This window comes from Lichenostomus cassidix, chromosome 5 (genome assembly GCF_008360975.1).
Source record: "Lichenostomus cassidix isolate B80296 chromosome 5, HeHo_3.0, whole genome shotgun sequence".
NCBI classification, from domain to species: domain Eukaryota; kingdom Metazoa; phylum Chordata; class Aves; order Passeriformes; family Meliphagidae; genus Lichenostomus; species Lichenostomus cassidix.
Genome location: NC_139486.1, coordinates 26,499,711 through 26,523,690, shown reverse-complemented (window position 1 = coordinate 26,523,690; position 23,980 = coordinate 26,499,711). Strand labels below are relative to the sequence as shown.

General features: G+C 39.8%; 1 protein-coding gene across 5 annotated transcripts in view; it reads left to right on the top strand.

Annotated features, from left to right (window-relative positions):
- Positions 1-6,231: 6,231 nt before the first annotated feature.
- ARHGAP5 (Rho GTPase activating protein 5) overlaps positions 6,232-23,980 on the top strand; it is a 46,190-nt gene continuing 28,441 nt past the window's right edge. For 4 of the 5 annotated variants that reach the window (XR_014852573.1, XR_014852572.1, XM_085061928.1 and 1 more), the window contains exons 1-3: positions 6,244-6,371; positions 13,491-13,597; positions 16,491-20,390. Coding sequence is in view for 3 of the 5 variants with exons in the window: in XM_085061928.1 (XP_084918054.1) it covers positions 16,668-20,390 (3,723 nt within the window). In the remaining 2 variants the exon portion in view is untranslated. Of the gene's footprint in view, positions 6,372-13,490; positions 13,598-16,490; positions 20,391-23,980 lie in introns of all 5 variants that reach the window. The other variant, XM_085061929.1, reaches the window with a different exon arrangement.

Genomic DNA, 23,980 nt, shown 5'->3' with positions numbered 1-23,980 from the left:
TGATACATATACAAAAGAAAAGCCTATTTTGTCTCTCCAACCTTTAAGGCAAGATTCAGCTACTCTTTCCAGCATACTTTTTTCCTAGCTCTCCCTTTACGTCTGGGGAGGGAAGACACAAGCATGTGCAGTCCTGTAATTGTAATTTGTCTTGGAACTTTTGCAGCCTACAATCAGCTTCTTGGTAGTTGTTGAATATTCTTTATGTGCATTAGATTTGCTATGTAAGATAATTTCTATATAAGTAAAATATCTTTACAAGGATAGTTGCAATAGTAGAAGTCAGTATGACCAGTGATGTGACCACTTTGTAATCTGTTGCTAAAATGAACATCTCCCCTGCTTCTTCCCTTGGCAGTTGTTGCCTTTAAATCTTCTCCGACGTTTGCAATTTGGAGGAATCTTCTCTTCTTATGATATTAAAAAACTAGGCTCAGACAACTTTTTATTAGAGAAGGAAAGGTGCTTTCCCTATAAGAAAGACTGCTTTAAAACAAAGTGCTTAATACTGTTTCTTTAGAAATGTACTATTTGAGCATATTTTTCTTGTAACATCTAAACTGTTGCTATCTGATAGTACAATAACTTGGTTATTGAAATCACCCTGTTATGTTCAGAATCTGACCAGAAATATTGTAGTCAAATGAGGCAATGTATTATTCATGCTTAGTTAGGTCAGCTGAACACATTTCAGCCTCACCGTGTTTGCAATCATCTTGACTACTGTCATAATATTTTCCATCACCTCTCCCGAGGCACATTTAGCACCTTCTTTCCCCCCCTTTTTAGAAAAAGAAATTCTCAATTATAGCTGTAAAGCGAACAGGCAACTGAAATCCACCCATTTCCTAAAGCTCTATTATCCCTGAGGCATCTGAAACAAAAACATATCAATACTAATTACTTAGCAGAAAACAATCAAGAAAACCTTCTCACTGTCAAATCACTCTTCTCCCTGTATTCCTATAACCAGTGTGCCTCTGAACAAAAAAGCCTGAGCCGTCTGAGAGCACACAGGGAGACATGGTGATAGCAAAACGAAGCCTCCTTTATGACCTTGACCCTACGAGTCTTTTCTGGTATCTTCTTCTCACAGCCCTCTCCTGGTTCACCTGTGATAAGGGTAATCTCTTCTCAGCAGCTCCCAGTGCTTCAACTCACTGATTTCAACAAGCAAGCAAGCAACAGAAGAGGTGTTGTTCATACAAATCTATCCTCTCCCTTCATCAGACTGATGCCTGTACTGAAATGAGGCATCATCACTAGGTCCAGAAGTACTGGCACCCTCGCCTGTGCGGCCCTGGCATCCAGCCTCACAGCAGTATCCTCTGCTGGCTGGAGAGGATGCTGAGGGAGGCCCTGCTGGAGGCTCCTGCAAAGGGTGCAGGGTGCTATGGGTGGTTCTGTGCTCTGCTGTAGCCAAGGCTTCTGTAAGGCTGGGCTTGAGCAGCAAAGGGGCTTGGGACAGCAGTTAAAAGTGGTTCATTATAAGTAAAATAACAAACTGAAACTATCCTCTATTTCCTTCTCTGTGTTGTGCTAGGCAATCACTCTCTCCTCAGTGTTTAGGTTTCATTAGTGTATATATAGACACATAAGTGCTAAAGCTACTCTGGAAGAGTTTTTTCCTTTATTTTCTGAACTAATACACACATGTAAAATGTCTGGCTAATTTCCTTTTCCAGTTAATTTTTAAAAGAAAAATTATGGATTCCATATTTTTTCTCAGTCTCTCTCTCATGCTCTGTCAGATCTTTCTGCACTCATTTGGGATTTTCCAGTCCCTGAGAGTCATGGGGTTCATACCAGCAGAGTGGAACATAGCAAGGCTTAGAAAAAAGGTAGGGCTTCATAACACAAAATGCTGAATGTGTCAATTATGTGAATGCTTGATTTTGAATAACCCAGGTTCATTGCAATCACTGATCATGCTCTTGATGTTTCTTTTGAAATGGTACATGATCCAAATTAATAAAAAATGGTGATCAGTGTAGTATTTAATTTAAAAAATGAATAAAATATTTGTTTATAAAACCACAGCCCCAAAACCTGAACCTTTAAACTAGAACAAGGGTGGAGTAGGAGAAAGGTAAAGAGAGTTTTCTACCTGCTCATTGTTTTGTCAGGTGCACTGATGATCAGAAAACCAGTAATGCTAGTCAGCTTTCCCCTCCCCTCCATGCTATGGAATTATGCAGTGATGCAGGTCTCTTAGTAAGTAAATGCATTTATCCAAATGATTCCTATTAGAAACCAAACAGGCTCTCTTTAATAATTTGATATGATGGTGTAAATATTTATGCTTCTATTTTGCCCCCTCTTCCTATATACAAGTGTTTTTACATGGAGAGCAATGAATTAACATTAGCATAAACAGTAGAACAAGTTCAAAGTGTGTGAAGGTTTTCTCACAAAGAAGGTGCTGTATCATTGATTCTTAAAATTTATGCAAAACAGTGACTTTCCATTGAAGTGAGACGGACCTGGCAGTTCTCCTGTTTAATGAGGGATGTTGGGGAAGAGGTCTGAAAAGAAGCTTGTAGTAAAACAACATGTGCAGATTTCATGTTCTGCAACCACCACGAGCACACTGATTTTTGGTTTATTACACTTGGTAAGATTGCTTGTTTTGCACTTCCAAGCGGTGCAGTGAAAGCAGTGATGTAGGAGTGAGGGCAATTAAGAAAATGCTGTACCCATGAGAAGTGTGTGCATTGCTCACCTGATTTGTGGTTTGAAATCCCCCAATTCCAGAAGCATGAGGAGATACACACTTGTCTCTCATTTGGCTTCAGATGGCCAGAATCAGAGGAAAAGTCTGTCTAGGCTTCTAGAGATATAACAAGTGCTTACTTAATTTGTGTTTATAATCAGCCCTTGAAGTATGAGGCTATTTCTAAGGGGAAATCTACTATAGCGAAAGGCTCAAATAACAACAGTCATTATAAATAACAAATGTTGCAAATCATTAATGACTTTCTTCTGAGTTTCTCAAGGTTTACTGAAATGTTTCTTTGAAGTGCCTTTCTGTGTAATTTACAAAACACTAACCTACCTAAATTATTAATAGTTTTTCATTATTGTAGTTTATTTTTATTCCTTCTCTGAGCTACCCTGCTCCCTGTATTCTACTCAGTCATTGAAAAGGCTTTTTGAAAGATTGCTTCTGACAAATATCCACAAATATTTCTGAACTGTGTAATAAAATTGTATATTAAAATACCTTGATGGACTTTCTTTCATTTATCTTACTGCTTCATCAGTGACATAAAATCTTTATGTAGCCCATGAAATCTAAATATTATGCTCTCATAAGGGCATAAAACTACCTGTTTTCTCATGGATATGCAATTTTCTCACCACTTTCCCTTTGAAAACTTGCGTGTCTTTTTAATATGCAACTGAAACAGTCCAGGGGCGTATCTCTACCCAACAGTTAACATTAAGCAGCAAAGTTATAAATTTCATAGATTCTAGGAAAAACACTGTGTCATAAATCTACTTAGAACCCTGCTTGTTGGTTCATTGGACATAATTATTGACTTTTGGTAGCTTTATGCAAAATCAAAGGATTTAATAAGATCTATAATATCACAGCAAGCTGCCTACTGCAGCCTGACAGAACTTGCATCCTTCCTGGAAGGCCACAAGCAAAGTGAGTTTCTGCACATCAGTTTCCTCTTATTCTGGTGATCTGATGTGAAGAAATCTACATGAAAATAAATTTCTGGCTTTACAGTTTTCCTGTGTTATATTAATTTTTGGAGGACTATTTAGGATCAGAGGAAGAAGAATTAGCTCATCTAATTCTGCCAGAAAACCTGTTCTTTTCTTTCAATGAGAAGTGCTTTTGGAGCTAATGGTGTGTCTTACCAAGGACTGACATCACAGAAAACTACTGGTGCCTGTTGCCTTTTGTCTGGCTGCTGTGCATCCCTGTGAAGAGGGTACCTCTGCACTCCCTGCAGCCGATGGTGCTGCCAGCTGTTTCTAACTCAGGCACTCCTCACCAGCCTTGCACGTTTGAGCTTGCTGGGAAAAACTTCTTGCTATTCCCAAGTCTATTCACCTTGCTGAGGTTTTTTTTAAACTATGATCAGGATCAAAGTAATTTATACAATCAGTTCCTACATGAGAGGCCTTCTACATGATGGAGCTTTACAAAAATTCTCTAATATTAACTGCTTATGGTAATAAATACCTAAGCACAGTTTCAGGAGGAAACAGATCTCCTTTAAATTTGTGTTAAGCTAAGAAATCTCAAAAGTTTTTTTTTTTTCCATATGAGTATAAGGTTTTGATCCTGGTAATGTGAAATAAGACTTTAATACTCCAAGGTATTTATTTTCAAACCCCCTTCCCCCCAAAAAAACCCCTCAAAATCAGGCAATTCAGATTAAAATTAAGTTCTGGTTTTAGGCCTTTTTAGCTTGCCTTTTTTCCTTTTTTTTTTTTTTAGCTAGATTGTGACTGCAAAAACTCTTGAGCAAATGCTGCAATTATAGTGTCCTTACCTACCTAAGATGACTATTTCTAGAAATATTCTCATGTAAGACAGTGTCCATGCTAGGCTTTCAGTCAAATTTAATGTAAAAAGGTTTAGCTAGTTAGAATTTTCTCAAAAATCCGAGGCAGTGTGTATTTAGAAAAGATCTGATTTAATAAACCTTTTAATTTCCTAGTTTTCAGATGTATAACTTTGAGATGTGCATACAGCATGTAAAATTGCATCGAATGAACCATATTGTTATTAAATATTATGATTACAAATATAACACTCAAAACTTGGACCGTGCCAAGAATGGGGTTGCCAGTAAAATATTAATTTGTTCCTTTGTATGCAGACCTATAAATGATCTTTAGCACTAAATGAAACAGAGAATATGCATTTCTGTGCGCACAGAAATAAGGTGTATATGCGTGACGACCACAGATGCCTTGTTCCCTGTGGTGGATAGAATAGATTAGCACCTACTTAGTAACTCTTTCAGATGTCCCATGCCTTACCTGCCGCTGCCTGAGCAAACCCAGCTCCAGCGGCAGGAGCAAGAAGCTCCTCAACCCCATCCCTCTAGGGTTGGGGCTTACGTGCAACCCTGGAGGGCTCTGAGAGCGGGAGAGGCATTTCACCTCCTGCAAGCCATGTGGGACCCCTCCGAGTGCCTGTGCTGCCTTGGGCTGCTCAGCCCGACTGCCGAGCTGTGCGGTGCCTGGCATGGCCTGCAGTGACTGCCGAGCTGTGCGGTGCCTGGGATGCCCTGCGGAGGAATGGCCTGCAGTGACTGCCGAGCTGTGCGGTGCCTGGGATGCCCTGCGGAGGAATGGCCTGCAGTGAGTCCCGAGCTGTGCGGTGCCTGGCATGCCCTGCGGAGGAATGGCCTGCAGTGAGTCCCGAGCTGTGCGGTGCCTGGCATGCCCTGCGGAGGAATGCCCTACGCACTGTCCCACAAAGGCAGGCGTCGCAGCTGCCGGCTGCAAGCGGCTCCACTGCAGTGCTCTTTCACTTTTTAATGATTAACAAACGGCAGAATGCTGTGTGACACCGGCTAAACCTGCGAAATGTTGTGAAAAGTAACAGGTGGCCAGGCAGGAGAGGAGCTCGGGGTACAGGGCTGACCAAAGCAGCATTTTGACATCTTTTAATTCTATCCCAGTCAACCACCAACTTCTTGCTTGCAGGAATCGCTGCGGGCTGTAGGCTTCGGGTAGGCCCCAGCTTAGGCTGGCCCCACCCGGCAGCCGGTGGGCCGGGATCACGCCCGTGGCTGCCTGCACACCTCGGAGCCGCTCTCACACCGGGGCGCCGCGGCGTCCCGGCCTGCGCAGCTGCCCGAGGCGGGACTCGAACCGGTGTTCTTCCGACTCCCGGCTCCCCGCGCTACCCGTGCGGCCACCAGGGCACGCGCGGGCGCGCGCCGCGCGCGCTCCCGCAGGGGCCGGGGTGGAGGGGGAGGCGGGGCGGCGCGCGTGCGCGCGCAGCTGGGTGCCGGCCGCGCGCGCCCTCCCAGGCTTCCCAGGGAGGCTCTTTCCCGCGCACGCGCAGCTGGCCGGGCGGGCGCGCGCTGAGCCGCGGCGGCGGGAGGGAGGGGGGAGGGGAGGGAAGCTGCTGAGGTAAAGTTAGGGGGAGAGAGAGACTCCGTCAGCGAAGCGAGAGCCGGGGAGGCTCGGCGGCCGCCATTACTGAGCGCCGGGGAGAGAGCGGAGAGGCGGGACGGGGCTGCGGCGGCCGGGAGCGGTCGGGAGCTGCGGGCCGGAGAGCGGAGAGAGCCCCGCGGGGAGGAGAAGCCGCCGGGGGCACCGGCGCGGAGAGAGCGTCCCGGGAATGCTGCCGCTCCCGCCGCCGCCGAGGAGCCGGATCCCGACGGCGCGAGGTGAGGGGAGGAATGCGGTCCCGCGGGAGACGGCCCGGCCTGGAGCGGTGCGGCCGGCCCGGCAGGCGGAAGGGGAGCGGGGGGAGGAGGCGGCTGCAGCCCGGCGAGCTGGCGCGGCGGCCGCTGGCTGTAACCAGTTCGGAGGGCTGGGGCCGCGTGCGGAGCGGGCAGCGGCCCCGCGCCCCCCGCCCGGCCCCCTCGGCCCCGCCGCGCCGCCGAGGGCAGGCGGGAAGGGCAGCGAGCGAGTGCCTGGTCCCAGACAGGTGATGAAGGCCTGAGCAATGGGAGGGTCTGAGCCTGCTGTACGAGGCTGCCAGCTGGTCACGGCTCTCTAGGGAGGGAGGAAGGCAGGAAGGGGAGCTTCCCTGCTCCTCTCTTCTTCCTTCCTCATTCCCTTCTTCTGCCTACTCCTTTAGCTTCCTCCCTTCTTTTATTCCCACTACCTTTCCCCCCCCCCCCTTTTCTCCTTTCTCTGGACTTATTTTCCTGCTCATTACCCCTTTCTACTCATTCACGCCTTCTCTGTTCTTTTCTTCCTCTACTAAATTCGAACAGTTGTCCATTCCCCTCCTCCTTCCTTTCACCTTCAAATGTTGCTCGATATTAAATTTCAGAAAACTTCACTCTCCTAATGATGTGTGTGCCTTTCTGTTTTTCCACCAGGTGGATTTTAAGGCTTTGGAATAGGGTAGCCAGTTGCAGTGTTGCAGCTTTCGAGCATTTTGAATCCCTTCAACCAGCATAACCTTTAGACTCTCTCCACCCAAGGGAATCACCAGAGACATACGGATGTAATTGCCTTGGTGTTGTAAATATAAGACATAACGAAAACGAAACACTGCTTTAATTAAGAATAGAAACAGGACTATATAGTTACAAAAGGGAGACATACTTGTCACCTTCTCCCCATAACACACCCCACCCCTCTGTACCCCCCTCTTTTGCTCTCTCCAGTATCGCTTTTGATATCAGTGTGGAATATTTGCTTAATAAGTAGGAGGGAAACGTTTTTAATCTAAACCAAAATAGGCCTGTGGGGGTATGTGTGTATTCTTTAGTTCAGTGTCATGCAGATAAACTGAAGGATTTTTTTTTTCTTAATAAAGATCCTTGACAGAAATTTGAAAACTCTACACTGCAGAGTAAAAGCAGTAGAGAGAGAGCAGCGTTTGCTGGTCAATTGGACGTCCATTTTAAACCTGTGCATTGAAGCCAGTTGCAGCACTGATGCTTGTATACTTATTTCATAAAGGAATGAGGAGTTAATAGGTGGCTTTTTTTCAGTTGTGCTATCTTACCTTCGGAGGGGTCTTCAGCATGGCAGTTGTTTTCAGCAGTGACATCAGTGACCAGAGTTAACTGCCTTCTGATGAAACCCCTAGTTATTCATAGTAAATGCCTAAAGTAAGGGTATTACAAATATTGGTCCAGGTGCATTTTTATGAGGGTTTATTTTCATTTTTATGCTGCTTTTAAAATGATTTTTAAGTAGTGCTAAAATTCTTAAAATTCTTTTTATAGTACTCTACTAAAACCCGGTGTTACTACAGTTTAGGAAGTATTGTGCAAATGTAGGGGTTTTTTTAAAGTCTATAGTACTTAAAGTATCAGAAATTGTTTAAGCATGTGTTGCGTTGTCACTAACTTGTTTTAGTGTAAGTTGCTTTTAAGCATGGAACATACTGAGCTGAAATAGCTTTTTGGATTTTTTTCCCCTTCTTCTAAAGTAGCCCTATCTAAAGCAGCTGCCATTGTTGTAAAATTGTAAATAATTGCAACCAAATGCCTACCACTCCCTGGTATTGGACTTTACTTTAGCTAAGGTGTTGCATGTGTAATATAATCCAATTAAATACTTTAGGCTCAGACTAAATTGTTTTAAAATGCTATATTTAGCACTAACAGAACCAAATGCTCCACATGTTTTTCAAGCTATGTGCTTTCCTAAAGCTGTAGGTGTTTTTTCTCCGTGTGCAGACTTTGTAGAAAAGAAAAGCACCGATCATAATAATAGATCGTTCTGTGGAAGTTTCCCTGTTGGGACTTGTATATTTGAGTCGAAGGTGCAAAAATAATTCCGTTCTGTTTAACAAAGATATTAAAAAGATGCTGACGATATCTTAAGGCTTCCAAAAGTTCTTTCTTGACACAAGATGAATCCCACGTACTGGCATCCTTCAGGAATATTTCGCATAAAACTTCTCGAAGCACTCCACGTCACTCCGTTTAGCAGACCGCTCCGCGGTGTGTCCTTGGCATTCTGTGCAGAAGGCGTTCTTGGGGGTGACACTCCCTGACCTTCTCCCAGAGAATGGCACTTTGGAGGCCAGATCCCCATCGCTAAGTTCTGCTGGCACGGTTCCGTCGGGCGAGCTGCAAACAGTCCCATTGGTGGCCGTGACGTAGCTGTGCGAGCGGAGCCCGTGGTGCATTCCTGCTCGGTGATAAGCAGGGAATGCTTTCCAGAGGGGCCTGCGTCCCGCGGCCGGGGCTGCCGCGGCAGGGCTGGCGCCGCCAGGGGGCTTTGTCCGCCCGGCGCCGTGCTGCGCCCCCCTGCCCCGGCGGGAGCGCGGCTCGGCTCAGCTCGGGAGGGTCCCACCGGCACTCCCAGCGCTTTTTCCTCCCCCGCATCTGTGTTACGTCTGTCCTAATGGGCACACAAAATACTTAATCACTCTTTAATCACTCTTTGTTTGGTCTTTTGTTTGTTTTTTTTTTCTTTTTTACTCTGAGAATTTTTAGCCGAAAGGTCAGTGTAAGTGAGCTGGAAGAGTATTGCATTTTGCAGATTGCTTGAACCATGTCATCACTTCCTTATGGTTAGATTTGGTGAAATATTTAAAGAAAAGTGAGTTCATAATTCCTCGCAAGAAAATCTGAAACAATTGTAGTGGATTTATTTTGAATTTGCATTCTGTGTTTTTCTGGTCACTAACATCTATTGGAAAACAAAATAATCCATGGCTAGTTCTGCACATTACATTCTGTGGTAAATAAGAGTTGTTTCTTTGGCTGTGAGTTAAAATTCCCACGCATTTTTGGAGTTCTGCATCGGTTGACATTCAAACATGACAGAAGAAGCTTTGCATTTGTGGAAGCAAAACCAATACCTGCATGCACAATTTCTGGAAAAGTGTATATTGTTGCATTTTGGCATTTATTTCAGTTTGCCAATTTTTATGCAGAATATTGTTTGCCACTTATATATGCCTTTTCCCTTGCTCATTTTGTAATTTTAAGAAGAGGATAACCAGTGTTGGTTTACACAGGTAGAAATGACACATATGGCTTGTACAAGGTCAAACAACAAACTAAGCTCTATGGGGTTGTGTCCTGGATTCTATACTGCAGTTACTCATGAAGCAAAATAATATGAAACGTTCCAAATATGTGGATCAGTGAAATTAGTTGTAGTTGCTGATACCAGGATGTGAATTTTTCTTTTTTTTTTTTCCTTCCAGGAAATGCATTTTAGCCCTTTTTCTGACCTTGATCACTTCTTTGCTGCTTCTTTTTCTTTCTTCTGTTTTTGTAAGTTTTTTGATGGATCCCCTTTGTAAATTTTCTCCATTAGTTCTTTTGTGTTCATCCTGAGTACCTCTGTAAATAAGTCTGACTGGCAGACTTGCCCTGAGAAACTTCTCTGACCCCTATGCATGTTTTTGGTTGCAGTTTAGCCTATGCAAAAAAAAAAAAAAAAAGAATTTATTATTCTTGCAAATTTACACTTTCCTTCCCTGTTCAAGTACAGTCTTTGAACCTATATCAAATACTTTCAGATATTCAGAAATCTGAAGATAGGTAACTTGAGAGGCTTAGGTTCAGAATGCTGCAGTGCTGGTAATTTGAACCTTTGCAGTTTACCTGTTTATTGTACCTTGATCTAATTTATGTAGGTTTGTTTGGTTTTTCTCTTGTTTGTTTGGTTTTTTTGGTTTTTTTTTTTTGTGGAGAGCAATAATGATAATAGATACCCTGGGGTTGCTAGATTCCACCTAAAGAATGATATTTTCATTTGAATTCAGAAATAATATTTAGGCTCTGATTTAATTTTGAGTAATACGCAGGCAGTTTTCAGTGTATTATTATTGCTAGAAGACTTTTAGTAAACTTAGTAGGAACTTTGAACTTCTGTTTTTAAACACAGATTTTCATTGCTTTATAATATGAAGTTGGGCAGTTGGGCAGTCAGGGTTTTACCTCTCTTTTTTAATACATTGATTACTTTGCTTTTATATGCAAAGAATTATCTAGGTTACAGAACTCCTTTAGAGGTGATAGTTCACTGTCATATTAACTAAATATGAAATGAACAGCGGTCGGAGTCATTCATTCTCATCCTTCATTTACCTAGCACGATTAATCAGTATACCACTTAAACTGTATTTCTTTTCAGCCAGAGGATCACTACTGAGAGCATTGCAAGATATTGTCCTTTACTAACTTCTTGTTGCTTGATTGAGCTTACTTTCTGATAAGCAATCTGGATCATGTTTTTTCTCATGTTGGCTGATACTTGGGTAATTGTTGTATTTACCATTATTTGTGAATGAGATTTTGACTACGGTTAATTAAGGTTTCCAGTACCTGTGAAGGCAAGAATATTGATGTGTTTGTAAAGTGGACAGGACACATTAAGTGTTAGGACCTCGACAGACTTAGGTGATTGGAAATTGTTGATAAGATGACATCGGTATACTTTGGTTTCATTTCTGAAAAGAGTTTTCGCTTGAAGATTTCTTATGCTTGCTTGAGTGACAAAGATAACTCTTGGTAAATACTGAATGAGAAATGACATTATGTTAAGGTACATTGACTTTTTTTTTTACTGATGGTAGGTGGGGAAACAGTTGAATTCTTTTTCTATTTTGAGTACAGCTGTGGTTACTGGTGTGCTGATAGGTCTTGGACTTTGGGTACTGTACTAAATGTTTTCCAATGCCAAGTTTTGGTTCTCAAAAAGTATGAAGTGAGGAATGACTTGGTATAAAAACTTGGTGTCAGCAGTAACTTGAATCTGGAGCTGTAGCTTTCTTGGAATTGTGGTTCTTGATCTTTTACATGCACAACACTTTCAGACTCATCCTCCAGACCATCTCAGTGATACCTAATGTGTTTGAATTTACTTTGTGATCTGCTGTAGAGGTTACAGTAACTTTCTGTTGATGTATTCCTATACCTTGTGAAGCAGACTAGGCTGTGATGGGCCTTTTATTCACATGTGCTTTTCTTTGCTTGGCCAGGTAAATTACACAGTTGCAAGACTATGCTGATAGTCAGAAAACCCTAATCCATAAACCATTGTGTCTTGACAACACTACAGAGTGAATAAAGGATTTGGGGAAAATACTCTTCCCTGTTGGCAGCTGCTTAAATAGTTGATAAGCAATTCTGTCATAAGCGATTCTGTAGACTCTTTCGGACCGCATTTTTGCTTCAGCCGTGTTAGGCCTAAAACATTTTTAGGTCCAGAAAGCAATTTCGGCAGGTATTAAGAAATACTCAGACTATTTATCTATAAGTGATTTTCTTGATCGTGGACTAATCTACAAGTTCCTGTGCAGCCACAGTTATTAAATAATTATAGGTGACTAACTCTTCAAGTATTTGTTACTTGATAATAGTGTGACATTCTATTTTAATGTTTAGAATTAATCTCAGAAGACTTTGGCAAACACATATTTGTAAATAGGGCTTTCTCTGGCCTCTTAATGTTTTTGACTGGTCTTTTTGGGGGCCTGTCTTTGAGCTTTCTTTTGTGGCCGTGTCTCTCAAGCCTCACATGCATTCTTGCAAGTGGAGACACTTTTCTCTCAGTTTATCTGCTCTTCCACATACTCTGAGTTCTTCAGAGTCCCATTGTCTGTTTCCTCATGAGCAACTATCTGCCCTGCTCATCTAGCTGTGGATGTAGAGGAGTGCCACAGCTTGGAGTTAAGGTCAGGGAGCAGGACTTACCGCCTGTCTTCTCTTTCAAGTGATAGAATTTAGCACTGTAGCTTGGCCAGGCTTAATGCAGGACTGATAGACTGCTGCCTGTTGATTTTGGTCTTGTTTGGTACCACAAGATTAGTTACTATTGTAGTGTTGGTATATTGTTTATTAGTATTGTCAAGCCTTTCTTGTCCAAAAGAAAATTTAATAGAGCTTAGACTCTTTCAGTTACCTATATTATTTTCAAAGCAAAGTGAAATTAGTAAGAACATAAGTGAATAAGAACTTACTAAAGAAGGTAAATGGCAAAACAAGAAAAAGCTCTGATGTAGTATTTAGCACATATGCAGCATGGTGCTGCATCTTGCTTAACAATGACACCTTTCCTTAGTTAAAAATGGATTAGATGATATTCCAGTGCAAGTGCCTCAAGTTGCTTTCCTTTTCTGCATTGTAATGTATGCATCACTGGCCTGGCAAAGTCTGGGTTTTGTGTGGATGCAAAGGGAGGAATAATGGAGCAGAGTTCAAGTTTTGCTAACTTCATAGTAGCATCCCTGCAGTGAGATTAGCACTTAAGAGGGTTATATTAATAATTTGTACCCTAGTTGAGAAATCAAAATCTTCAAATTATTACTTTCAATTTCTAATGCGTCACAGTTTGTGAGGCCTTTTAATTTAGAAATGGTGTACTACGATAAAAGGACTTTGAGGTAGACTATACTTTTTTTCCTAGTAGTAAAATATATGTACATAGATGTACATTCATTTTGTATATTATGTACTTATTGACCATACCAACTTCATCTTACAAAGCTATGATGTAAATACTTTGGAATTCCAAATTATTCTACTAGTGATTAGTTATTTTTATAGCTCACATGTTGTATCTTATAGGAGAAATTGAATTAATTTTTTTTCAGAACAGGCTTCTGCAACCTAGGTATTGTTGAAATATCAGGATGAAATTCAAATCACAGTCACTTAAGAGCTCTCCCCTCTCTCAGGTATTAATAGGTGTGCTTACAGGATTTAAACCCTCTAAACTTAAACAAAGACCAGCTTGAGCTTGAGTTTTGTTTATAGTTTTAAAATGAGGAAAACAATTCTGCTTAGGTGAAGTGCATTGCCGCTTCTGCCTTCACAAACTTGAAACTTTTAATGGTTCGTATTTTTTGTTTTCAGATCCCCCAGGGAAGGACTTACTGAAGGGCACTGTTTAAATGTGTGACATTACTGCAGGAAGATCACAGCAGGGTAGTCATCTTGCTTTGCACCTCTTTTTCCTAAGGGTAAGTTTGGGCTTTAGGTCTTTATAATCTTGTGTTTAAGGGGGAAGGTGGATAAATAAGTGCAAGATGCTACCTTGTTTTCTTCATAACTGCACTTGGAAACCTAAAAATCTGTAGAGACAAGGTCCTACCAGTGCATGTGTAGATGGTCAGAGATTCTTCCTGCAGTGATGTCAAACACTTTGTATCTTCTGAGTGAGTGCCTCAGAATTTTCTGTTCAAACATAGTAGTATTATTTTCAATCCTAAGACTGAAATTAGTTGGGGAAATCAAACAACCTCTCCTTTGAATTTGTAACTAAGGTAGAGGGGGAGAGTTAGATGAATCGTAGTGTACAATTTGTTGTAATTGAATTAGGCAGATTGAACTAAGATAATGGAACTAACTTAAAAAGCATTTCCAATGTGCATGATTTAAAACAGTGGAAAACTGTAAAGTACCTTTACATTAATGGTATAGTGAAATGAAAAATCTTCCATTTGGAGAGCAATTTAATGATGATTGCATATTAAGTGTGAAGCCATTATAATGTCAGATTTTTGCCAGTTTTATTACTTAATTAACATAGATTTCATTCTGTGACTTCGTACAGTCAGTGCAAAGTAGTAACTGTATTAAAAAAAAAAAAAATCAAACCCACACTGTTTTGAAATCTCTTTAGTGATTCAGCTTCCACTAGGGTGAAAATCTTCCATGTCAGAACTTTAATGAGAGACTGATGTGTTTGTTCTGCCTTTGTCAGTGTCCCCTTTCACCTTACTCTTTGGACTTACTCACTTAAAAATTTATTGATTTAACAAAACATTTTATAGATGGAGGAGGAATAACCTTTGCTACATGAGGATGTAGAGTATCTGAAAGTATTGATTGTTTCTTATAAACTAATTGCAAATTGACAGTGTCTTCCTGATGAAATAATCCTGTGGATGAAGATTTTTTTTTTTGTTCTAGTTTAGTCCACATGAAATCTGTATTGTGCTGTGGCAAACAGAAAACATTTTATAGTGAAAGTGCTGACTAAATTTCTCATTCTTACAGTTTGAATGATGCTACTATAAGCTTTGCTTTAGAAAGAAAACACTAGGTTTATTTGTAGTAATATAAATACTGCTTGTAAAAGATGTTATTTTTGCTAAGTATTTTCATTCCCAGGGTTGTTTTCTGTTAGCTCCAAATTCTGTGTTTTAAGAATATAATAAACACAGTGGAAACAGTGAAAAGCAAAATTTAAAATACAAGTTGTCTTTCTGAATGTGTCTTTGAGTAATCTGACTTAAACAAAAAAGAATTCTAAAGTCTGACATAAGAGTTTCAGTTTTCGCAATATAAAAACTCTCAAGTATTAAAATCAGATGTTCCTCTTCATTTTGTAATGAAGCTAATACTTTTTTCCCCTAAAAAAAATGCTTCCGTTTTCTATGATTTCTAAAACTAAAAGCTTGTTTTATGTATCTGGTTTGTATTTTATATTTTGGTTAGTTAATTGTTGCTAGGACTGACAAAGTACATTTATGTTGTTACTTTGTACTCTACAAATATAAAAGCAAATATGTTAAGTACAGTGGTATCTACCTTTCATTTATAGTGCCATGTAATAGTTGCTTTTTAACCAAGAAAATGAGAAGTATTTTTATCTAAGTATTTTCACAGAGTACAGAACAGTGTAGGTTGGAAGAGACCTCTTTATGTCATCTTGTCCAGCCTCCCTGCTCAAGCAGGGTCACCTAGGACAGGTTGCTCAGGTCTTTTTCAAGGTGTCTTCTAAATATCTTTAGTGCAGGAGCTTCTCTGGGCAAACCAGACCAGTGCTCAGTTAGCCTCACAATAAAAAATGTGCGTCCTGATGTTCCTATGATATCTTCTGTATTTTACTGAGTGCCCATTGCCCCCTGTCCTGTCCCTGGGCACCACTGGAAAGAGTCTGCCTCTGCTTTCTTTGCACTTTTCCTCCAAATATTTGTGTACACTGATGAGATCTTCCCTGAATCTTCTCTTCACCAGGTTAAACAGTCCTAGCTCTCCTAGCATTTCCTTAAATGAGAGGTGTTGTGGTACTTTAACCTCTTGCTGCATTCTCCAGTAGTTCTGTATCTCTCCTGTAATACAGAACTGGACACAGTGCATCAGGTGTGGCCTTACCAGTGAAGAGGGGAAAGTTAAAAGTTTGACTTTTTCATAGAGACAGAAGGAATGACACAACACTGTAGTCTTAAAATCTATACATAAGTCCTACTCTTAGTACTTGTATGATATCTATGTTTTTCTGTAGAATTCAGGTTTGAAATATCTCCTTAAAAGCACTTTGCTGTTAGTATATAAATAGTCTACTTCTGCAGATAGGTAGCAGCTGATCAATGTGGCTAACTGCCTGCTTTTACAGCTACTTATTTTTAAATTTGCTTTACTGCAGCCTAAGCCCCAATGTGCAAAGGCACATAAAAGTAGCGTTATTCATGCAGATGAGTGTATCTAGTGAAAATGTGAGTGTGAATAGAAGTATGTGAATATTGGGTTTGGTTTAGAGTTTTAATGTTTTATTTTGGATTTTTAGTGCCCAGTATTCATATGCTGAGGAAGAAAACAGTAATTTCAGGGTTTGGGTGTGGGTTTTCTTTTTTTCAGAAGTATGCTGATCAGCTACCAAAACAGCTGATAAACTGTTAACTAAACTGTGCCTAAAATCTGTTTATTTTTAAATTTGTAGTACAAATAACATTAACGTTACTGAATTATGAATTTAAGATCTCATTCAAAGTAGTTGTAGAATTTTCATACATACAGAAGATCAAGGTGATCGAGCAAAAGTGCTTCTTAAAATCTCTTTTCCCTCATGAATATTATAAAGAAATACCTGCTATCTTGAAATTTTCTTTTTCTCTTTGTATTTTTTAGGAAGATGATCCTCCTTGTCCTGGTTATCTGAGGTTCTGTTAATCACAATCGGAAGCAGGAACGACTGAACGCAATTTTTGGAACCCTGGATATACAATTTAAATTTGTGGGAACCTTTTCCAGAATGAAAACCACATACCGTTACTTTGATAATTGCAAAAGGATGAGAGGAAAGTTATGATGGCAAAAAACAAAGAGCCACGCCCCCCATCTTATGCTGTTAGCGTTGTTGGACTGTCTGGAACTGAAAAGGATAAAGGTAATTGTGGAGTCGGAAAGTCATGTTTGTGCAATAGATTCGTTCGTTCAAAAGCAGATGAATATTATCCTGAGCATACCTCTGTGCTTAGCACAATTGACTTTGGAGGAAGAGTTGTTAACAATGATCACTTTTTGTACTGGGGTGACGTAACACAAAGTGGTGAGGATGGAATTGAGTGCAGAATTCATGTAATTGAACAGACTGAGTTCATTGATGATCAGACTTTCTTGCCTCATCGGAGTACGAATTTACAACCGTACATAAAACGTGCAGCTGCCTCCAAACTGCAGTCCGCAGAAAAACTAATGTACATTTGCACAGATCAGCTAGGCTTGGAGCAAGACTTTGAGCAAAAACAAATGCCTGAAGGGAAATTAAACGTAGATGGGTTTTTATTGTGCATTGATGTAAGCCAAGGATGCAATAGGAAGTTTGATGATCAACTTAAATTTGTGAATAATCTTTATATCCAGCTCTCAAAATCTAAAAAACCCATAATAATAGCAGCAACAAAATGTGATGAATGTGTGGATCATTATCTGCGAGAGGTTCAGGCCTTTGCTTCAAATAAGAAGAACCTTGTAGTCGTGGAAACATCGGCAAGATTCAATGTCAATGTTGAAACATGTTTTACTGCACTGGTACAAATGATGGATAAAACTCGTGGTAAACCCAAAATAATTCCCTATCTGGATGCCTATAAAACTCAAAGACAGTTAGTTGTTACGGCAACAGATAAGTTTGAAAAACTTGTCCAAACTGTGAGAGACTATCATGCAACTTGGAAAACTGTTAGTAACAAACTGAAAAACCACCCTGATTATGAAGAGTACATAAATTTGGAAGGAACAAAAAAGGCCAAAAATACATTTTCAAAACACATAGAGCAACTTAAACAGGAACATATTAGAAAGAGAAAGGAAGAATACATTAATGCATTGCCAAGAGCTCTTAATACTCTTCTATCAAATCTTGATGAGATTGAACTTTTGAGCTGGCCGGAAGCCTTGAAGGTAATGGAGAAAAGGCCTGACTTCCAGTCCTGTTTTGTAGTGCTTGAAAAAACACCCTGGGATGAAACTGACCACATAGATAAAGTGAATGACAGAAGGATTCCATTTGACCTTCTCACTACTGTAGAGGCAGAAAAAGTTTATCAAAATCATGTACAGCATCTTATATCCGAGAAAAGAAGGATTGAAATGAAAGAGAAATTCAAAAAAACTCTTGAAAAAATCCAATTCATTTCCCCTGGACAGCCATGGGAAGAAGTTATATGTTTTGTGATGGAGGATGAAGCATTCAAATACATCACTGATGCAGATAGTAAGGAAGTGTATGGTAGGCATCAGAGGGAGATTGTAGAAAAAGCCAAAGAGGAGTTTCAGGAAATGCTTTTTGAACATTCAGAGCTGTTTTATGATCTGGATCTTAATGCAACACCAAGTACAGATAAAATGAGTGAAATTCATGCAGTTCTGAGTGAAGAACCTAGATATAAAGCTTTACAGAAACTTGCACCTGACAGAGAATCTCTTCTGCTCAAACACATAGGATTTGTTTATCACCCAACTAAAGAAACTTGTCTTAGTGGCCAAAACTGCATGGACATAAAAGTAGAAGAGTTACTTGCCAACAGTCTTCTGCAGCTAGACCATGGGCGCTCAAATTTATACCATGATAGTGCCAACATAGATAAAATCAATCTTTTCATTTTGGGCAAAGATGGCCTTGCACAAGAATTGGCAAATGAAATTCGGACACAATCCACTGATGATGAATATGCATTAGATGGAAAAATATATGAACTAGACCTTAGGCCAGTTGATGCCAAATCCCCATACCTGCTGACTCAGTTGTGGACCTCAGCCTTCAAACCACATGGTTGTTTCTGTGTGTTTAACTCTATTGAATCACTGACTTTTATTGGGGAGTGCATTGCAAAAATAAGGGCTGAAGCATCTCAGATAAGGAGAGACAAGTATATGGCTAATCTTTCCTTTACATTAATATTGGCTAACCAGAGGGATAGTGTTAGCAAGAACTTACCTATTCTGAGACATCAGGGACAGCAATTGGCTAACAAGTTACAGTGTCCTTTTGTAGACGTGCCTGCTGGTACGTATCCACGCAAATTTAATGAGGCCCAAATCAAACAAGCTCTGAGGGGAGTACTGGAAGCAGTTAAACATAATTTTGATGTTGTAAGTCCAGTTCCCACCATTAAAGATCTGTCAGAAGCTGACTTAAGGATTGTCATGTGTGCCATGTGTGGTGATCCGTTCAGTGTGGATCTTATTCTTTCACCTTTCCTCGATTCTCACTCCTGTAGTGCTGCTCAGGCTGGCCAGAATAATTCTTTGATGCTTGATAAAATAATAGGTGAAAAGAGACGTCGAATACAGATAACTATATTATCATATCATTCTTCAATTGGTGTAAGGAAAGATGAACTTGTTCATGGGTATATACTGGTCTACTCTGCAAAGCGAAAGGCATCCATGGGAATGCTTCGGGCATTTCTTTCTGAAATTCAGGATACGATTCCTGTCCAGTTGGTGGCTGTTACTGATAGCCAGGCAGACTTCTTTGAGAATGAAGCAATTAAGGAACTCATGACTGAAGGAGAACACATAGCAACAGAAATTACTGCTAAGTTTACAGCTTTATATTCATTATCTCAATATCATCGGCAAACTGAGGTTTTCACATTGTTCTTCAGTGATGTATTAGAGAAGAAAAACATGATTGAAAGCTCCTACATGTCAGACAGCACACGGGAATCAACGCATACAAGTGAAGATGTTTTCCCAAGATCTCCGAGAGGAAGTTCCCTTGACTACAATTACCCAGACTCAGAGGATGATGCCGAAGGACCACCACCTTACAGTCCAATTGGTGATGACGTCAGGTTACTCCCTGCACCTAGTGATCGTTCAAAGTACCGACTGGATTTGGAAGGAAATGAGTATCCTGTTCACAGTACACCAATCAATTGTCATGACCATGAACGCAACCATAAAGTGCCTCCTCCGATAAAACCGAAACCACTTGTTCCAAGAACAAATGTGAAAAAACTGGATCCGAACCTCCTGAAAACAATTGAGGCAGGTATTGGCAAAAACCCCAGGAAACAACCTTCTCGAGTGCCTGCAGCACCATCAGAAGATGCAGACCAATCTGACAACTATGCTGAACCTATTGACACTATTTACAAACATAAAGGCTTTGCAGATGATATCTATGCAGTTCCAGAGGATAGTCAGAATCGTATTATTAAAGTTCAAAACTCAATTGTTATAAATGCCCAAGGTGAGGAAGAAAATGGGTTTTCTGATAGAGTATCCAAAAGTCACGGGGAAAGAAGGCCTTCAAAATACAAATATAAGTCTAAGACACTGTTCAGCAAAGCCAAGTCTTACTATAGGAGAACACATTCAGATGCAAGTGATGATGAGGCTTTTACCACCTCTAAAACTAAAAGAAAAGGAAGACATCGTGGAAGCGAAGAAGACCCACTTCTTTCACCTGTAGAAACATGGAAGGGTGGCATAGATAACCCTGCTATTACATCGGACCAAGAATTGGATGATAAAAAAATGAAGAAGAAACCCCACAAAGTAAAAGAAGATAAGAAGGTAAGTCAGTTAATTTAAATTTTATTTACAACTTCTGGTTCATTGTAGAAAGGAAAAGGACAAAGTATGCAAGAGTTGCACCCTATTCTGAAGCAGGTGCTTTAAAATTTTCAAACAATATTTATTCGATTTTTTTTTTTGTCTTAAGTTCCTGTTAAGCTGCTTGGAACTAGCAAACCTTAGGGAATGAGGTGGTTTGTCTGCCATGTCAGCTGTTCAATAAATTTCAGGTCTTTTCACCTCTGTACTAGTATGTGGAGGCTTCCTTCCATTTGAGTACGGTGTTGCTTTTTTTTAAGGAAGAAGAGTGCTGTATGAGTTGTTGAGTAGAAGTGGTTGTTTCAGTTCTTGCAATTTTGGCTGTTGGAATGGTGTTTAGGGCTGGTGAATGAACGGGGTGATTTGTTTTTAATTCCTCGTCGTCTACCTGGAACTCTAAAACAAGTGCATGAAAAGGAAACTTTGTATAGTAGTTCTACTGACTGCTGCGTTTTCCAATTGTGGGCAATGAGGTAATCAAATTGAAAGTTGTGCCAATTCTCTATTCAAGCATAATAAAGGGAACAAAATGTGGAAATAAAGGGAAAATAATATGTTGCAGTTTACTTGAAGAATGTTAAATTTTCATCTTTATGCCTGAGAGTTACTTATTTTTTGACTTACTGTCTGAAAAGTTTTATCATTGAGGGAGTGTTGTGGTGTGGATTCTAGATGTTCATTCTTTATAGTTTAGATTTTAATTTTAGGCCAGCAATCATTGTGTGGGTATAGTTTTGGCATGAAATCAGGAGTGTTCTTGGTCAGTTAGATTTTTTTCCTTCTTGTCTCAAAATAAGCCGACCTTTTTAATATTATCTTTTGTAGCATTTTCAAAATGTCCCTTTTAGCTTAAATCTGATGGTACTTGAATAGCAGTTGGAAATAAGTTTTGTTGAAGGAGAGCATAGTTAAATTTTACTAATAGATAAAATTCTTTCTGGTATGCAGCTGTGATTTGAATTACACATGACTGATTTAAAGGGCACTAAATTTTCTTAAGGCTTACTCATAAGCATGGATAATGATGTCTTGTGGGTATAAAATCATATGGTTAAAAATACTTTGAAGTTATTCTTTTGGAGAAACCTAGATTTTAAAAAACCCAATAATTTCTATACTTTTCATAGAATCATTAAATATCCTGAGTTGATAGGGACCCACAAAGATCCAGTCCAACTCCTGGACTCCTTTTGCTTGAAATAATCTTGATACATAGAAATTGAAATGTAGTTTCATAATCTTCCTACTGTCCCAGCTGTGTTGAGTTGACAAAGTTACTCTGCTTTGAATATTTATGTTTTAAACTGGATAGATCTAGTACAGTGGGGTCTTCTCTTCCTGGAATTGCGTCAGGAATTCCCCTGATGCCTCTACCAAAGCTTCTACTTTTGGCTTTGGCATGTTAGAAAGAAGTCTGAGTTGAAAATTTGACGCTGTTGTAATTTTTGTAGTCCATAAGTTTCTTGAAGAATAGAATTGTTTTAAGTTTGGAATGGTTGGTTTTGCTTTGGTTTGTGATTTGTTGGTTATGTGGGGGTTTTTTTGGGAGTGGGGGTGTTTTTTATTCACAAGTAGCAAAGCCGCTACTGTTAAATTAGTTGGAGAAAATTCTTAATAGTAGTAGAAATTATTGTAATGACTGAGAAAACAAATTTAACTTGATGGCTAAAATGTTTGCAAGTTTTCAAAGTATCTTGAGTGCCCAGTGCTTTTGGTAAGTAGTGACTTCTGTGTTGACTTGAATGAAGTTGAAGTGAGAGTAGTTCCAGTTCAAGTGAGTCATTCTAGTTCGTTATCTGCTCATTTGGGTTTTTATTGGTTAATTTTATTTCAGAAGAGATGTGGTTTTAATAGTTTTGGAACTTTTTCCACATGTTTTCTTATGTTGTTTTGGGTGTGCAACTAGCAGTCTTTTATTATAGAAACTCAAAAATTATTCAATTTATATTTTCCTTGTCAAGTGTCATTGGTCCATGTGGGGGATGTTAGTGCACCACTCTTTACAGATCACTGGCTGGATTTCTTTGAGAATTTTGACCCCTTGAATGTGAAATAGAACTTGTGTACTTCTTTCTGAATATTTCTTAAATCTCCTATTGATACTTTTTCTGAATTTCTTAGCTCTATGTAAGGATATGTAGAATCCTATGTAAAGAACATAGGATATGTATGTAACTCTTCTTGCTTTAATTGCAGTGATTCTGAAATACAGAAATCCTGCGAACAAAATGAATTTGTTTGGAAAAACTTGAACTTTGAAGTCTGAAGTCCTAATTGTCTTTTTCAAAGATTGGTTTTATTTTTAAGCCCAAGTAGAATGTAACATTCTTGATACTACTTGTGTTTTTTTAGATATGGTGTTTCTGGCTGGGTTTCTTGTAAGGTATTGCAGGAGAGACATGGCTGTGCTGAAGGATGCTCATTATGTCCTGATGCTTTAAGAATCCCAATCTCCCAACTCACAAGATAAAATCACATAAAAATACGGGCACTAGGGCAGATATAGGGAGGCAGAGAATGGATGTAGAGTGGTTGTAGGGTTCAGGTAGGAAAACTGAAGGGGAAAAGGTAAGAGTTGTGTGGGTAGGAAGGAGGAAGCAAAATTTGAGAAACAGTAGAGTAGGAAAATGAACAGCTGCAGTTTGGCTAACACGTTCATCAAACTTTAAAAATCTGTTGTGAACACATGTATTAAAGGCAGAAGTACATACTCAGAATTATGCTACTTGTTGCCCTTTCAAAGCACAAATTAAAACATTTTACTGTGGAAAGTTTAGCAGTGACAAATCTGTGGCAAGCAAGTAACATTACTTGCAAGGTCATGTAACATTTCTTGTTACCAGAAGAAACAATCTAAAACTCAGACTTGTTAAGCAAGTGTGCTTTGATCTGAATTATTTGCCCATTGTTTTTTGTCCACAGCACTGTGCTAGTGTTCTTAGGTCTTGTTTCAGTATACTGGTGGCCAGAACAGGGAGAGAATCATCCTTGAGCTCTTCTTTCAATTAGCCCGGAAATAATTCCTCTGAAAGCTTCTATCCCCTCATTCTCACTGCTCTGTAAAATTCATCCAGAGCTTCTATTGCCTCTGTATTGGTGAAGAATCTTGCAGTTCCTAGTTTTCACCCTCCTTGTGGTAACCTGTCCCCTGAAATGTTGTTGGTTTTTGTTTTGGTTATTTTTTTCCTGGCCAGTCACCTGCAAACAGGCAAAGAGAAAATGTCTACTTGATCTGAGTTTTAGAAGATTGAAAAAAAAAAAAGGGAACTTTCTTCTGAACCTGTGTTTTTGAATGCTGATGACTGAAACTGTGCATTGTATTGCAAGGGGTGTCATTACAGTGCATCATACAACCTTAATGCTTGCTGGTGTCTACTATAAATTACTACTAGACACAATTGTGTGATTGCACCCAACCTTTGCTTAGCTGCAGTTGCTGTCACTTTAGGTACCTTTGGCCTGCTCTTGTCCTTGATAATTTTCAGGTAATGACTTCATACTGCATAGTATAGGTGGTTTATTGTATATACACACATTTAAAGGTACATACA